Source organism: Aedes aegypti, unplaced genomic scaffold (assembly GCF_002204515.2).
Source record: "Aedes aegypti strain LVP_AGWG unplaced genomic scaffold, AaegL5.0 Primary Assembly AGWG_AaegL5_hic_scaff_840_PBJ_arrow, whole genome shotgun sequence".
In the NCBI taxonomy this organism is placed as follows: domain Eukaryota; kingdom Metazoa; phylum Arthropoda; class Insecta; order Diptera; family Culicidae; genus Aedes; species Aedes aegypti.
Genome location: NW_018736537.1, coordinates 1 through 19,196, shown reverse-complemented (window position 1 = coordinate 19,196; position 19,196 = coordinate 1). Strand labels below are relative to the sequence as shown.

The 19,196-nt window shown below is 35.7% G+C and overlaps 1 protein-coding gene across 2 annotated transcripts; it reads left to right on the top strand.

Annotated features, from left to right (window-relative positions):
- Positions 1-4,213: 4,213 nt before the first annotated feature.
- On the top strand, positions 4,214-5,105 carry LOC5571577 (protein G12). 2 transcript variants are annotated; one of them, XM_021857166.1, is made up of 3 exons: positions 4,214-4,646; positions 4,710-4,870; positions 4,930-5,105. In XM_021857166.1, the coding sequence occupies exons 1-3, from the start codon at positions 4,283-4,285 to the stop codon at positions 5,032-5,034; spliced, it is 630 nt and encodes a 209-aa protein (XP_021712858.1). In that variant the 5' UTR covers positions 4,214-4,282; the 3' UTR covers positions 5,035-5,105. The 2 variants fall into 2 exon arrangements, with proteins under 2 accessions (XP_021712858.1, XP_001659784.2); XM_001659734.2 differs by having other exon boundaries at positions 4,704-4,870.
- The last annotated feature ends 14,091 nt before the right edge of the window (positions 5,106-19,196 follow it).

Here is a 19,196-nt window from a genome sequence, read left to right as displayed (position 1 = left end):
AATGCTGCCCTATAGACACCTGTCTAGTTGCTAACTGTTGACGCTAGTCAATATTCACTATTTTTAAACATGTGTAGCCCATTAAATCTGAATAGATAGCAACGAGACATCTTCGGCAAAGTTGATCAGAAAAAGCAGAGAGTCTATAAGACATTCGTTTTAGCTGTTCCAAGTTACTCGCAAGTTGGCGATATTAGCGTTCACTATGTTTAAAACCTAAAATTCAAAATTCTGGACAAATAAACGAGAGGTGTCTGTGACAAAGTCGATTGCCATTATTTTATATGTCTCATGTCTAACAGGTAAAAAATACTCCTTCGGCAAAATAGAGCAAAAAAAAATAACTACGGTAAACGCTCGGATGTTCTAAAGTTACTCGGTAGGTGATAATTATGATGTTTTATATTGAACCTTATAGAGGAAAATCTGGAAAATATGATGCGGTGGCTGAGCCAGAAATTGTTCTAGGAACAGTAGTGGTCTTTACAAAAAATAAAATTTTGATCAACATACACAAAAGAACACTTTTTCAACCCCCCCCCCTTTTCTTATATACGTTCAAAACTGCCAAAACCATTCGTATTGCATATTGTAATACCAAATTACCTAAGATTTATGCATAAAAATTGAAAAACAAGAACATCAAAAAACAAATTCCAGATAATCGAGTCTAAAATTCCGGATTAATCGAATCCCGGATAATCGGGTCTCCGTATAAATCGAGTCCGACCAGTATATTATTTTGGCGTTTGTTTGTTTCAGAAGGGGTTATTCACAAATTACGTAACTTTTAAAAATATATTTTTTCTAATTGGACATTGTTATCAAACTGGGCTGAAAGCACAAATTTTGTTATATTTGATCGAGTTTGATCAAAATGTGTATGAATAGTGAATAAATATATTTTAAATAAACTTTGTATTGAAAAATATCGGTCAAATATATGTAAAATTATTGAATTAATTCAAATAGCTCTAACTTGCAAATCAGCAAATTTTCTGCAAAAATTTTAAAGGTTTTTCGAAGATCTAAGGATGGCTTCTTGATGTGCAATATTCGAAATGGCGGCGACATGACGCGACAAGGGTTGTTTTACATGTTCAAAATCATCAAAATTACTAAAGTGTCATATTATTAGTATTAAAACTTCAACCAAATATATATTTTCCATCCTCATGCTCGTGAAAAGTGTTGAACCATAAGCTTCAGATAGTGGGTAACTTTGGGGGAAATATTGCATTCCTAAATTATAAATGTTGTGCTTTATTTTTTTGTTACATTTTTCAATATTTTGAGCTTCAGCCGGTTTGCCGTCATAAAAGTCATTAGAAAATTAAATTTTAGTTCAATTTCAATTAAGGATCATAATAATATGACACATAAAGGTATATTTTAAAATTAAAAATATCATAAAAAATCTCAAACAAGTTTTTGGTAGTTTTGGCCGCCCCTTTATTATGGGAGCCCGACCATTGTGCATTGGGTCGAAAATTTTGGTCGAATAGGGGATTTTTCAAATTATTGTCATTGTCAGAGTGACATTTGATGTTAATACACAAAAGGGGATGTGTAAATGTGGTACATGCTATTACTGGAGGTTCCTATGCTAGAATAATATGATAGAGTGCAAAAAATCTGCTTTTGGTTTTCTGGTGAAGTTTATTAAACAAACTTCAAGCTTTCAATATTATGACATGTTTGCCCTAGGAATGAATTGACTGAAAAGTCACAATGAACTGATTCACTATGAGTAAGAAAATGTATCCTATATGCACTTTTTATTCCCTTAGATGAAATTTGTGAGAGCTCTCCCAATGGCATGGTTATCAAAACTGGCCTATTCTAAAAAAAAAACTAGACTATTCTGCATATAAAGTGATTCGAGCTAACCAAGTTTTTCTATGCTCAACCGTATATAATCTGGTGCCCGAATTCCAAATTGTTATCTACGGTCGTACGCTTCAAAACTTTATCTATATAAATAAAAATGGAGTGGTGTTTGTATGTCACGAAATAACTTGAGAACGGATGAACGGAGTGGCGTCAGTTTTTCACAGTTGCACACGGCAAGGGATGCGACGTGTTCGTGTGAGAAGAAAGTTTGGGATAGTCTCCGGAATAATCGAGAAAACCGAGGAAGACTAATGTGTCATTTTGTATGGGGATTACATGACGTTTTACAACAGCCTACTTGATGGCATGACGAAGTTTGCCGGGACCACTAGTACTAAATAAAGATCAGCAATAATGTATGAAAAACGATTACATTTTGAAAGAAAAATATATCCAACAATGCGTAATATTTCAATTCCTGAGCAAGGAAAATATTCAGGAGGAATTTTTCCAAAGAATGATAATATTTTGAAAGAATAACATATTCAACAGATTCCAACGTTGAGTAATAGATAGAGTACTATTACGATAAAACAACAATTAAAGAATAATAATTTTTCACTGACACAATTACCTTTGAAATTGTACAAAAATTTTGTAAAACAAAACGTCTCGTCTTCCAATCCAAACACGACTAGAAAATAAAAACATTGACAAGAATAGTGCATTATATGTTCTAGCGTATACATATACTAAACCCGTTGAAAACTGAATATAATACATATCATTTTACAGATTCGTTATTCAGATGAAAAACTTGTCAGCCCATAATAAATCTATGATCCAATATTCATCTATTGTTCAAAAATTGAAGTTTGGTTTTATATCTGTTAAACCAAACGATTCATCAATCAAGCATTCTAAAGTAATTCGACCATATGTCCATTCGGCCAAATTTCCCTTCAAATGTGCTTTCGACCAAATGTCATTCGACCAAACTTCATTCGGCCAAATGTCATTCGACCAAATGTCTCAAAGCCATATCATGGTACCTGCTATACTCATTACAAACACAATAAGGCAATTTATGCAAAGATTGTTCTTCGTCAGTAGCTGTAGAATTGCTAATAGAAATCTCATTGCATTTCTTATCTGAGTGGAGACGTTTTGCCATGAATAGGAGCAAGAAAAAGAAGATTTTTCTCATTACATTGTAGAATTTTTGATGGTAAATCTGGGGCAACTCTTGAGAAAAGTGTTTGATTCTTTCCTGCGAAGGCAAACGACAAACACTTGTTTGGCATTCAATGTGAATATTTATTCACATATTATTTATCGTGAATCTGCTTAGGCGTGAATATATCATGGATCGCATCACTGACCATAAATAACTCGCAGATCCTTTCTTTATCCCACTTACCTTATATTCTTTCATGACAGCGTGGAGATGCAGAGGTAGTCAGTCTCTACTAAAAATGGTTGTCTTACTAACAATCCTTCCCTTCCCCGATGACTTTTGACTTTTGAGATCTGGATTTGTGTAGATTGAAAATGGTTAGCTAATCCCAAGTTCCATTATTGATGTTCTGGCAAACCACCGAGTAACATTCTGGGGCAACTTTAAAAAAATGAGGCTAAATGTAGGGTGATTCTTGGAAGAATTCCTTAATGAATGTTTGTAGGTATTTATTATAGAATATTACATTACGAATTTTATATATCTTCATGCTTCGTCTTTCAAACGTTTGTTTGAAAACTAAATTTAGGTAAATTTGCCTATTTTTGCAGGTTTAAAGTCTCGTCTCGTCGAAAGTCTATTGTTGAACAGCCTGGGTATATCTTATGACATCTCTCTCTCATCTTCCTTGCATTATGTCCCTATCGGGACAGAGCCTTCCACAGTTATTAACTGAGAGCTTTCTATGCCAATTGACCATTTTTGCATGTGTATATCGTATGGCAAGTACGAAGATGCCCAGGGAAATCGATAAAATTACCAAAAGATCCTCGACCGGTGGGAATCAAACCCACGACCCACAGCTTGGTCTTGCTGAATAGCTGCGCGTTAATCGCTACGGCTATCTGGGCCCCTATATCTTATGACCTGTTTAACAATAAACAAGTTTTTGTCCGTTCAACATTTGGTGGGTTTCCCTAACAATTGTACAAATCATTGAAAATCAAATATTTTTATATCTGTGTTCATTTTTTTCCTTCCGGAGATTGGATTTTTCTCTAATTGCTCTTATCGAAGGTATTTCAGCTAAAACTTCCAAGCTACTGTTGAAGTATTATCAAGAACTGACACCTAATCGTTTCAAGTGCTCGTTGAAACCATTGAGCACTTGTTTCAATGCAATATAAATACTGCCAACAATCGATAGCTCAATCATCAGTTTCACTTTCAACCAACCTGAAGTAGTGCTCAGCAAACCACATCCAATCCACTATGAAGGCCGTTTTTGTATTCACCGCTCTGGTGGCAATCACCACCGCTTCCTATATCCCTGTTGAAGCGTCAACCAAAAGCCTCAAAGACGACTTCCAAGACTTCGTCAACCTGCTGCCGGTGGACAAACTCACCGATCTGGTCGTACGCTACTTAACCACTGACAAGGAATTTCAGGAAGCGTTCGCCTATCTGCAGGGTAAGGAGTTCGCCGCCGTTTGGGATCAGTTGTTCGCCCTGAAGGAAGTCAAGGAAGTGCTGAACTACTTGGAAGATGCTGGTTTGGAAGTTTATGAGCTGCTTAATCAGGTTGCCGATTTCCTGGGACTGAATCACGTCAAGCCGACGAAAGGAGTTAAGAGCTGTAAGAATAATACTGATGAGTTTTTATTCTTTGGGGATTAATACTTGTGTATTTCAGTAAAAGCCGGAGGATTGAGCGGATTTGTCGATGAGGCTCTTGCTCTGCTGCCCCTGAAGGAACTGAAGGCTCTCTTTGAAGAGAAACTGAAGACCAGCCCTGAATTCAAGGCGTTCTTTGACAAGCTGTCTAGCACTGACTTCCAGAAGTTGGTTGACTTCTACCAGGTCTGGCTTGATAGTTGATTTTATGATTTATGTGGACTAAAACCTTTTTCAATCCACAGAACTCCAAGGAAGCTCAAGCTTTGGTCCAGAAGCTGCGTGATCATGGAGTCGATGTAGACAAGTTCTTCGAACTGGTCGCTGGATTCTTCGGATGGGGTTTGTAAGTGAGACTTTGTGTACTGTTAGAACGTGATGGTTGCTAATCAATAAAACGAAGTTTATATTTAACCTCTAATTTTTTTGTGCTATCTCATTCAACCTCTAATATTTTTTGTTCAATATCACATGGAATTGAAATTGAAAAATCCCTGAAAAACCCCTTGCATACTCCAAACTCTATAATCATTTTCATTCATCATCCAAAAAGGTTTAAGTCACATCACAAGTCAAATCATTTCAGCGAAAGAATTTCTACGAGACCCATTTACAAACGTGATAATTTATCATCGGTTCGAAATCCGTTTTTATTGATTCCAAAAACTGATTTATGGTGCCGGATTTCACACCTGAAGCAGACGATCTATTCCACTAGTGCTACCGCTTCCAGTAAGCAAATAGCCAGTTGGGCAATAAAAAAAAGATATATCCTTCGTCTGCTCGGGCTGCGTTGCGACTATGGTGAGATCAAAGCGATTTCTTCTCATACCTTGTGAACCTTACGAAGATATTTTTTTCCCAAACAGCACCACTCTGCTGCCAAGGGGCGGGCCGCCGAAGCTCAAATGAATATTTTTCCATGATTTACGTTAACTTTTATTCGACTGTCTGCCGGGGAAGTGGAGATCCTTCTTTCTACCTGTGAGACGCAGGTGTACCGTTCCCTGGATGGAGCCATCATCAGCAAGCTGCCGTGGGGATTTACAAGAAGGAAACACATTTTCGTCTTCCAGATCTGTCTGCACCCCAACAAAAATCTCCACCAGTGCCATACGATTTACATTACGCATATCCTTTGCAAGAAAAGGAAGCTGCTACTATAGTATAGTATACTAGGGGAGCGAGGTTTGGGTCGGAAGAACGTCATCGCCTGGTTTTCGAAATTACCCATAAATTCACCCCCACTGAGTGTTTAATGGTCATCACGTGCCTTGGTGATCTGAAGAGGATGGATCGCTCCAGGTTAGGGTAGGGAAACTCGTCGAACTGTTGTGAACCGGAATGACACATGTGTATATATTGTTGGTAAAGTTTCACCGAAAGTTGTTTGTCTGGATGGCTTTAGGTCAGTACCCCGAATTCCATAGCACCGAATAATCCATTGCCCAGGGATTCACCTGCTTGTGTACTGCTATTATTAATATTGACTTTTAAGACGGTAGTATGGATATTATACCATATATTTTTCTCCACATAAGTCTGTTACTATAGTATTTGTTATTAAACCCTCTAATACCCAACCCCGCCTTAAGATTGGGTACACTTTTAAATTTTGTGTATTATTTCATAGCGCAAAAATCAACATGATTTTGTTTTTGGCATATACCTTGGGCCATAAAACACATATAAGGAAGATTTTATACGATTTTTTAAACATGTTTGTATTTTTGAGAAGTGTTTGAAAAATTATATTAGGGGTATTCACTTTACAGCGTTAATCCCTGCGTATATCGTGATTACCTGTTTATCTCAAATGTTTCACAAAATTGCGTAAACGGTGTAGGAAATATTTCAAGCCATTTTGATTCAACAGTCAACCAATCCAAGACTGCGTCGGTCTTCCAAGCAATTGCCATGGATTGTCTTATATAATTAATTGACAGTCTATACATTCTTATCCAAACTGAACGCAACGCCCATCGACTCCCATTATTTGCCACCGAAAGAGGTGCTCTGAAATTAAATATTTGAGGATTGAGGATTGCGTTGTTTTTCGATTATGAAAACTTGAATGATTGTGGCAAATTATTTTAACGCAGTCATGCCATTTTGACGATAATACGTAAGTTGAATGATGAGATCTTGTACTATCAGTACAATTCGACGATCTTCGTTGACAATCTTGAAAGAATTCTGGGTACCGTGAAGAAAACAGCCGAAGGGTCGAAAAATAAAGTGAACCTCGGCTGAAACGAATCGAGTTCGTTAATTCAAATAAACAAACTTTTGACAAGCTTGATATTTTTGGGTGACTAGATGATCAACTTCTCATTGTCATCGCCTGGAAGCCAGAAAAGGAATATTTCATTTGAAATGTTTCATCACCAATATCTCAGTTTACGCTACTGTAAGAGGTTTTGTCGACAAAATTAACGTGAGTTTCAAAGTTGAAATTTTGACCCATTTCCTAAATCGAAATGTAATTATGAACTAGTACCGTAAAACGGGGTAACTTTGATAATGCGGGACCCACCACATACAAAACGAAATAAAACATTATCCGTTAATCAGTACAGCAAAACGAATGCAAAAGTAAAGAATATTAGTATGACACTTCATGTCAGAGCTATTTTCATTTGAATCGAGAATATTTAGACTTAATATACGAATAATAAGAATAGGTGCAACTTTAGCAATTTCGAAACGTTCACGAAAAACCTATTCTACAATCATTATTTGATGTAGTTTTGAATAGTTCGTCACTTATATTTGACAGCCCAGTTATAATAGAACTTGAATATAGTCTTAAATCTCTTAGCGAGAACCATTTCCACAAACTGTGACCATTTTTGTAATCTGAGTCAGAAATTTCCATATAACGATAAACGTCTAGAGGTATGCATTCCCCTTAAATGTTCGTAATTCATTCCATCTTGTTTGATTTATGCTCCATTATCAAAGTTACCCCAAACAAATAATTCAAAATAAAATTTTCGGCAATCTATCAACTGCAATCGATAGCTAGGATGCCAGTACTTGTTTCGAAAGTAAAAATTAAAAATCTTTGAAACAGCATGCATAAATATTCGTTTTCTTCGAAAAAAAAAAACTATCAAAGTTACTCCGTTTTACTATACCGTAATCAAAATTATTTTGCAACACTTCGACATGTAACCGAATTGTCGTTTCGTTCATCATTGAGTTAAATTATTATCATAAATTCCACCATTTATTGACCTTATCATCGAAAACACATGAAAAGGCAAAATTGAACATACAGTCACACCACAGTTATGGATAGCACACAGATACGGATCAGAGTTGAATTGAAACGGGAATATCTCGTCAAATAGAATTGCAATTACGCAGAACACATTTTACCTACGTGAACCATAAATCTGTACAGCATCGCAATCAATTATAATCTGCTTAAGCATATTTTTTTCCATCTGTAGAACATAAAATGTCAACCGTATTCCCAGAAGCGTTGATTCATAACAGTGGACATTAAAACCCATTTCACAGTAATGAATCAAAGATAAGACGATTCTGAAACAAACGCCGAAACGTATGCTTTCATTTGCATACCATTCGATTACCTCGCAGATAAATTGCTGTTATAGTGTTTTGATCCACAATATGAGTCGATTTGATCCATAATACGAATCCTCCTCTCCCTCTGATCCACATCTGTGGGTGGACATCGTTTGAATTTTTTATCGAAATCGACATTTTTTCGTAAATAACCGTGAATTTTGAGGTGTATTCTTAAAAACAACTATATTCTGTAGTACCAGGGAGGTTATTTTATTTTATACAGCGTCACCATGTTTTTAAATCTTATCTTGTTCTGAAAAATGACCCTTAGTTGATCCATAACTGGGGGGTGACTGTACATTTTTTGAGTAACATTAGAATTTTTGTATCGCAATCAATTCAATACACGTTAGGCACTAAATATTGAAAATTGTACATGAATCGCATTAATATTAGATTTAGTTTTATTTTCTTCAAAGAAATAATTATTAATTTTGAAAATCTGAATTTAAATTAACTTGCAGATCTGCCATTGAGAAAAAGTTGTGTCAGAACACCAACAGAGACTATCTTAAAACATATACTACCCACCGAAAGTATGGAATCGTTGCAATACTGAATATTGCAGCACATTTAAGTTGGCATCACCCGAAACCAAGTGAAAAAAGCTTATTCAACTGAAATAAAAAATCTTAATGGCTCAAGGCAACATTTCAAGAAGCCAGACTGAGGCACGACAAACTGACATAGTATTATGCGTTTGGGACCCCTTTGTGAGATTAAACTCGGCACCTTATAGTCAGGCACTATTTAAAGCTGTGAACATTTTAATTTGATTTTTTTTGCTTATAAACATTAGTTATCTTTTTACTTTTGTGTATGCTTTTCATGAGAAATTTTGCTTTTTCAATTGAATACTGTTCTTTAGAGCTATGCTGTTATTATAATTATAGATATAAAAGCTGTCGACGCTTTGTTCTGGTTACCAGTACTTTACGAATTGTATGAGAATTTGCGTCAAAAATCACATTTGTACGTCAAAAATCAAATCCAGAGTATCCGAAGCTAAAGTGATTCTTGATCGTGTTCGGAGCTATTCAGAGTCATATTGTGCTTATTAAAAAAAAGCTGATTCCCTTCTGAGATTTATAGTTTTCAAGGCTTTTTACTTACAAACTAGTAGTTTACTGTAGATTTGATGGTTATACAATTAATGTGTCTGTCAAAACCATAATAAATCACTCCTTGCTCGGTTACTCGCGAGTAAACGAACTTCTTGCTACTTCGTTTGACATGTTCTCCCGAGCAGACGGGTGCGGACTTACTCACACCTAGCCAGTTCGCGAGTCTGTGATATTTGTGATGCGTTGGTATACGCTCGTGAGCTGCTTTGTGATGCGAACATTTCAGCCACTGCTCCATATTTCAACTCAATTGGTACTTCCACCGGTAGAAGAATTTGTTGGAAGAATAAGTTTTCTATTTGACACCAAAACTCCTCCAACGATTTCTTTCTTTTAAATTTTTCCTTCAGCTTTTAATCCAATGTCAGATCAATCAAATACTCGCATTGTTGTGATGTTAATGTTTCTGGCTTCTCCAATACTGAAAACGGCTGTTCCACCCATCTCATCTGCTCAATTCTGTTGTGATGTTCTCCCGGAAAATATTGTTGGAAACTTTCCTACAAATCTTTCAAATGCGTGTGGAACTCCTGACAATTCTTTTACAAAATTTTGGCTGATAACGCAGATTGATTTTTTCTCAAATACGAAGAGCTGTCAAAGTCTCGGTTCTTAATAAATTCTGCCAAAAAATCGATTTTTCCCTTGCAGCCTTTGATATTTTTCTTTTTGTGTTGAATAATATGATTACATTGCCTTGCATAGAAACACTGAGTTCGTCCATTTTCTGAAAAATATCAACCAAATAAACCAATCTTATTATACATTCTTCGTTGTGGTAGCTAGAGTCGATGAATTGAATAATCGATATAATGAACAATACTCATTATAAATTCTTACATTTATTTGAGCGTGTAAGAATTGTCTTAGCGTGTTTGTTCAGATATAGTCATTATATCGCATTAATATTTTGAGCGTGCACAAATGACAGCTCGGCTCGAGGGAGAACAAGCGCGAAAGTGGATTGACAGTTTGTCGCGTGAAAAAGAGTCAGTTTAGTGAAGGATTTTGTGGCGAACGGATGTGTTGTTTTGCACCCAACACATAAGTTCTGGCTTCCATGAGATTTATTCGATTCTGAAGTAGGTTTGTATTCTTGCAGCAATGTTTTGAAAAGTTGTTTTGACAACAATGCGAAACAGGTGTTTATACTGAACCGAAATTAAGTGCAGAAAGCGATGGAAAAATGCATCCTTGGTAGGTCTTCCTGACGCACAGGCAGTAGAGTAGGCCAAGATGCGAGAAAAATTGTTCAATTTTTCAATGATTTTACCCGAAATAAAGTGTCCCCAGTAGGCTCCCTGACGGAAGGGCAGAGGAGTAGGCTGGCGGATAAATATAAACAATTCCCATATTAAAGAAAAATGTCCCCAGTAGGCTCCCTGACGGAAGGGCAGAGAGTAGGCTGGCGGATAAATATAAACAATTCCCATATTAAAGAAAAATGTCCCCAGTAGGCTCCCTGACGGAAGGGCAGAGGAGTAGGCTGGTACATAAAATATAATTTTAATAATGGTGAGATGATGAATGATGATGATGATGATGATGATGATGATGATGATGATGATGATGATGATGATGATGATGATGATGATGATGATGATGATGATGTGATGATTGATGATGATGATGATGATGATGATGATGATGATGATGATGATGATGATGATGATGATGATGATGATGATGATGATGATGATGATGATGATGATGATGATGATGATGATGATGATGATGATGATGATGATGATGATGATGATGATGATGATGTGATGATGATGATGATGATGATGATGATGATGATGATGTGATGATGATGAGATGATGATGATGATGATGATGATGATGATGATGTGATGATGATGATGATGATGATGATGATGATGATGATGATGATGATGATGATGATGATGATGATGATGATGATGATGATGATGATGATGATGATGATGATGATGATGATGATGATGATGATGATGATGATGATGATGATGATGATGATGATGATGATGATGATGATGATGATGATGATGATGATGATGATGATGATGATGATGATGATGATGATGATGATGATGATGATGATGATGATGATGATGATGATGATGATGATGATGATGATGATGATGATGATGATGATGATGATGATGATGATGATGATGATGATGATGATGATGATGATGATGATGATGATGATGATGATGATGATGATGATGATGATGATGATGATGATGATGATGATGATGATGATGATGATGATGATGATGATGATGATGATGATGATGATGATGATGATGATGATGATGATGATGATGATGATGATGATGATGATGATGATGATGATGATGATGATGATGATGAGATGATGATGATGATGATGATGATGATGATGATGATGATGATGATGATGATGATGATGATGATGATGATGATGATGATGATTGATGATGATGATGATGATGATGATGATGATGATGATGATGATGATGATGATGATGATGATGATGATGATGATGATGATGATGATGATGATGATGATGATGATGATGATGATGATGATGATGATGATGATGATGATGATGATGATGATGATGATGATGATGATGATGATGATGATGATGATGATGATGATGATGATGATGATGATGATGATGATGATGATGATGATGATTGATGATGATGATGATGATGATGATGATGATGATGATGATGATGATGATGATGATGATGATGATGATGATGATGATGATGATGATGATGATGATGATGATGATGATGATGATGATGATGATGATGATGATGATGATGATGATGATGATGATGATGATGATGATGATGATGATGATGATGATGATGATGATGATGATGATGATGATGATGATGATGATGATGATGATGATGATGATGATGATGATGATGATGATGATGATGATGATGATGATGATGATGATGATGATGATGATGATGATGATGATGATGATGATGATGATGATGATGATGATGATGATGATGATGATGATGATGATGATGATGATGATGGTGATGATGATGTGATGATGATGATGTGATGCATGATGATGATGATGATGTGATGATGATGTGCTGATGATGATGATGATGTGATGATGATGGATGATGATGATGATGATGATGATGATGATGATGATGATGATGATGATGATGATGATGATGATGATGTGTGATGATGATGATGATGATGATGATGATGATGGATGATGATGTGATGTGATGATGATGATGATGATGTGATGATGATGCATGATGGATGTGATGATGATGATGGATGATGATGATGATGATGATGATGATGTGATGATGTGATGATTGATGTGATGATGATGATGATGTCATGATGATGATGATGATGATGATGATGATGATGATGATGATGGCATGATTGATGATGTGTGATGATGATGATGATGTGATGATGATGATGTGATGATGATGATGATGATGATGATGATGATGGTGATGATGATGTGATGGATGATGATGATGATGATGATGATGATGATGATGATGATGATGATGATGATGATGATGATGATGATGATGATGATGATGATGATTGATGATGATGATGATGATGATGATGATGATGATGATGATGATGATGATGATGATGATGATGATGATGATGATGATGATGAATGATGATGATATGATGATGATGGATGATGATGATGATGATGATGATGATGATGATGATGATGATGATGATGATGATGATGATGATGATGATGATGATGATGATGATGATTGATGATGATGATGATGAATGATGATGATGATATGATGATGATGATGATGATGATGATGATACTTTCACCGCTCCGTTGTATGGAGAGTCAAAGAGACTTAAGGGGAAGCAGGCCGTAATGAAATTTTTACATGTCGTTGATGATTGTTGCAGAATTCATGTACAATTTCGAGTTAAAGAATATCAATTGGTATTGCAGTGATGTAGCTGAAAGAGTATCAGCATACTTTCTGAATGTAAGCACATATTGTGATACATTTTCGTATCAATATTAACTATGGCGTCAAATCAAAACAAAACACTACTTGAGTCGATTTTATACTGGTACAAAAACGTCGCAAATAACTGAGTAAAACAGCTTATCATTTTGTTATCAAATTGTTGCTGGAAATAATAGGAACTACTTAGTTTTAGAATTTGAGCTGATTGTATGCAAAATAAAAAAAAAATGTTAAAAGTTCATTCATTTCAAAACAGTTTTAGAAGATAGGTTGTTTTTCTTCTTAAATAATTTTCTTAAAACCGTATGAAAGTGATTTTCGTCGATTTGAAACAGTAATCGAGAAATAGAGTAGACAAGAAGGCGGATGTGGTAGCTAGAGTCGATGAATTGAATAATCGATATAATGAACAATACTCATTATAAATTCTTACATTTATTTGAGCGTGTAAGAATTGTCTTAGCGTGTTTGTTCAGATATAGTCATTATATCGCATTAATATTTTGAGCGTGCACAAATGACAGCTCGAGGGAGAACAAGCGCGAAAGTGGATTGACAGTTTGTCGCGTGAAAAAGAGTCAGTTTAGTGAAGGATTTTGTGGCGAACGGATGTGTTGTTTTGCACCCAACACATAAGTTCGGCTGATGGCGGAATCGGCCAAAAGTTAAGTGAGATGGTGGTTCCGGATACTACAATGGCGCAGTTGGAACCGAAGCGCTTCCATGAGATTTATTCGATTCTGAAGTAGGTTTGTATTCTTGCAGCAATGTTTTGAAAAGTTGTTTTTGACAACAATGCGAAACAGGTGTTTATACTGAACCGAAATTAAGTGCAGAAAGCGATGGAAAAATGCATCCTTGGTAGGTCTTCCTGACGCACAGGCAGTAGAGTAGGCCAAGATGCGAGAAAAATTGTTCAATTTTTCAATGATTTTACCCGAAATAAAGTGTCCCCAGTAGGCTCCCTGACGGAAGGGCAGAGGAGTAGGCTGGCGGATAAATATAAACAATTCCCATATTAAAGAAAAATGTCCCCAGTAGGCTCCCTGACGGAAGGGCAGAGGAGTAGGCTGGCGGGATAAATATAAACAATTTCCCATATTAAAGAAAAATGTCCCCAGTAGGCTCCCTGACGGAAGGGCAGAGGAGTAGGCTGGTACATAAAATATAATTTTAATAATGGTGATGATGATGATGATGATGATGATGATGATGATGATGATGATGATGATGATGATGATGATGATGATGATGATGATGATGATGATGATGATGATGATGATGATGATGATGATGATGATGATGATGATGATGATGATGATGATGATGATGATGATGATGATGATGATGATGATGATGATGATGATGATGATGATGATGATGATGATGATGATGATGATGATGATGATGATGATGATGATGATGATGATGATGATGATGATGATGATGATGATGATGATGATGATGATGATGATGATGATGATGATGATGATGATGATGATGATGATGATGATGATGATGATGATGATGATGATGATGATGATGATGATGATGATGATGATGATGATGATGATGATGATGATGATGATACTTTCACCGCTCCGTTGTATGGAGAGTCAAAGAGACTTAAGGGGAAGCAGGCCGTAATTGAAATTTTTACATGTCGTTGATGATTGTTGCAGAATCATGTTACAATTTCGAGTTAAAGAATATCAATTGGTATTGCAGTGATGTAGCTGAAAGAGTATCAGCATACTTTCTGAATGTAAGCACATATTGTGATACATTTTCGTATCAATATTAACTATGGCGTCAAATCAAAACAAAACACTACTTGAGTCGATTTTATACTGGTACAAAAACGTCGCAAATAACTGAGTAAAACAGCTTATCATTTTGTTATCAAATTGTTGCTGGAAATAATAGGAACTACTTAGTTTTAGAATTTGAGCTGATTGTATGCAAAATAAAAAAAAATGTTAAAAGTTCATTCATTTCAAAACAGTTTTAGAAGATAGGTTGTTTTTCTTCTTAAATAATTTTCTTAAAACCGTATGAAAGTGATTTTCGTCGATTTGAAACAGTAATCGAGAAATAGAGTAGACAAGAAGGCGGATGTGGTAGCTAGAGTCGATGAATTGAATAATCGATATAATGAACAATACTCATTATAAATTCTTACATTTATTTGAGCGTGTAAGAATTGTCTTAGCGTGTTTGTTCAGATATAGTCATTATATCGCATTAATATTTTGAGCGTGCACAAATGACAGCTCGAGGGAGAACAAGCGCGAAAGTGGATTGACAGTTTGTCGCGTGAAAAAGAGTCAGTTTAGTGAAGGATTTTGTGGCGAACGGATGTGTTGTTTTGCACCCAACACATAAGTTCGGCTGATGGCGGAATCGGCCAAAAGTTAAGTGAGATGGTGGTTCCGGATACTACATTCGTCACTCAGCCTGTCATTCAATTTAAATTCATTGTCTTTCAAGAATGATCTGACCTCCGCTCTTAACTCGAAAAGTCGAATGAATTCTCTATCACGCGATAGCTATCGTACTTCAGTATGAAGTAGTAATGCGGAATAGTCAGTTCCCATTTCATCATACAAAGCTTTGAATAATCTGGTGTTTTGAGTCGAGACTTGATAAAGTTGGTAATTTTGACGCTTTCGTCCAAGACGTCTTTCAAAGCGGGTGGTACTGCTGCTAGTGCATCGTGGTTACTTTTCGTCAATCCTGGCAACCCCGCCTGCACCGTCTGTGCAAATGTCAACACAGTAGGCCTTTTCAAATCAGCTGACCCGGAAGCTCTTTAACAGTTTTTCTATGAAATTGACAGACCCGTATTAGCACCGGTCCTCCACCGATGTATTGCAGCTTGCGTTTGATGTGCAAATCCAGTCTATGTGGGCTTCAAATGCGGTAGCACAAAGTAACCAAAGGATACTTAGCAAGCATGGTTCATATCAACGCCAACCTAGCAAAGAAAATCAAACTTTGACTTCGCTTTCTTTGTTAAAAATCTTACCGCGTTTGGTATTCCCGCATTTGAAATTTGCGTTTCAAACGCACACAGCAATAAACAAATGCATAGACGGACCAGTCACATAAAAAGGCCTGTTGTCCCATAGAACACTGTTTTCCGTACACTGAAAAAAATCCACACATCAAGGTCGTATGTTTTACTTACAGATATGCACAATAAGAAAACCACATGACTCAAGAGTGGTCCCCGACTAGCAGATCATATCAAAATTATGTCACAAATATATCATATCGAGTTATAAATATCTCTCGTTGATGCAATTTAGATATGATGTATATATGATGATGATAACAAAGTATTCCAATGTTTCATAACAAGATTATATAATAATATGTTAAAACTTGTTAGTGGAATCCGATTTTGTCCTAAACCATACATTATATTCAATGCTGGAAGTAATACATAATTTTCATAGAAAGGTAGAATCATCGGCTTTTATTTCGGGCATCTTCACTGGTAAAAGAAAAATTGAATGGACAACTTGGACATGATGATCATGACATAAGATAACTATAAATAAACACACTGAATCCGTGTTGGGTGATGTACTATGCACCTATAGGTTGACTCACACAAATCTGAACGGGAAAGCTTTTGAAACTTATGTAAAAAAATGGAATCTTTGTTGTCGGTTGTTGAATCAGTCCATAGAGTAAAACTAAAGAATTTAATGTGTAAAACACACGAAGTATGCAAAAAAAATCACAACAAATTGATATGGACGTTTATGGATCGATCCATAGTTTTAAATACACAGTTCAAACGTGTGCAATGCAAGCTTGGATTCAATGAAGCTTGGATTCAAATCGTCAAAATACTGCTTTGGATACGGACGACGGATGCAAAGCACACGGTAAACTATTTTTAAACATCTCATGAATTACTTTCACAGAGTACACACAAGTCGGAGAAAATTTTCTTATGAATTTAAAACTACTTGCTGGTAACTAAAACATAATAAATATTGCTTTTATCGCATTTATATTTGTTTTCACTTTGTACATTGAAAAACTTATAAAGATTAGTGGGATTCAGGTTTAGCGTCGCCGGAGTGATATGTGTTATATTTTCGGTTTCCTGCTTTTGCATGTTGATGCCGTGACTTCGATTGAGGATGGATTACCAACTGGTGAGTTCGTTTTATGCTTATAAAAAAAACAAATATATATCGTGGCAATGTTTCATTTATTTAATTGTTAAACAAACTTTGGATGGTTTGTCACTGTATGCATCGCCATAAGTCCTTATTACAGTTTCATGCAAAAATATGAGCTACACGTGCATATTATTTTATGTATTTGTATCTATTGCATCTATTTTTGTTCACGTTGAAACGTCAAAAGTATCTTTTTGCAAGCTATCAGCCTACAGGGAGATACATTGCATCAACACCAAATACGGCTTGTGAAAGAAATGTTAAATATTTTTAAAATTAATTTGATAGAAATAGTCGTTAAAACAGAAAATCGATATTTCCGGTACATTTGACAGAACTAGTTTAAGATAGCTTTTTTTCTATTTAATGAATGAAATCCGTATCCAGATAAAAATCAAATGAAACGTCATTATTGGATGCCATTTCGGGAGTTTATAATCGTAAAAAATGCGATATTTATAACAAGTTTAATGGTCTACTGGTCTGATTCACAGTGTAACTAAAAATATTTTATCTTATCTTGGCGCAAAAAAAAAACGCAAGTGAAGCCATAGTTCATCAAATACAGTATGGCCCATAAAAAAATGCGAAAATCGTCATATCATGTTTTATAATAGTTTTTACATAGAAAATGTGAATGAAACATAAATATTATTCATTACTTGTATTGTTTAATCTATTTAGACTCAATTGATCGCTTTGGACATGATTTTTATCTGTTACTTTCACCTTACCAGAGAGGAATTGGAAGCATACCTTCAAATTTTATCATGCGGACGTCGAGTTCAATATCTGTGTGATGAAAGCTTCTAAAACATCAACGATGGCGTGATATTCTTCACAGGCCTTGTCTCCAGCATACGCCCATATGAAATGATAGAACCAAAAAAAATTTTTCAAAAAACGGCTCATATTGGAGAGCTTTGATTCAACCTTCATATAAGTGTGATAAGCGGCTCCGTTTTGCTCAAAACCTATGAGCTAGTATTGATATAAGTTGTCTCTAACCGAATGAACAAATTTTATCCTAAAAAATCTGTTCTTAGCCTCCGTATTTATTTTTTATTCAACTTTAACAAAACATATAGGCATATCAAACCTACAGGGGATAGGCAAAATGATTGAGATAGGCAAAATTTGCCCAAATTCAAATACTTATAACTTTATGAAAAATGGATGAAATTGGATGCATCTGGAAGCAGTCGACGGCAAACTTGGTCCAGTTTTAGAACTTCCTTGGCCATGCATATTGGCCACTGGACACCGGAGATGTTCCGGATTTTCTGAGGTCATGTCCAAATGTCATTTTTTCTGTCGCTTGTATTTTTGTGTGGTGTAAAGTTAGATAGATGTTTGCAATTTTCTAGAAACTAGAACTAATAGGAAGTTGAATGCCAACGGACGCATTAAGATTGGTTGGAAAATCTTCAGAAATATGACCATTTTTCCGTAAAACTGGTTCCGGAAAGCATGGTCAGTCATGTTTGTATTTCCAATCATGTAAATATTATCCGGAGCTATATCCAAGCGGACACCAACCTTAAAAATGATGTTTCCTGGCAGCGTATTCAGAACCATTAG

Coding starts and splice junctions, on each gene's coding strand:
- LOC5571577 (XM_001659734.2), top strand. CDS start 4,283: ATGAAGGCCGTTTTTGTATTCACCGCTCTGGTGGCAATCACCACCGCT. Junction 4,647..4,703: donor GACGAAAGGAGTTAAGAGCT/GTAAGAATAATA, acceptor TGTGTATTTCAG/TAAAAGCCGGAGGATTGAGC. Junction 4,871..4,929: donor AGTTGGTTGACTTCTACCAG/GTCTGGCTTGAT, acceptor TTCAATCCACAG/AACTCCAAGGAAGCTCAAGC.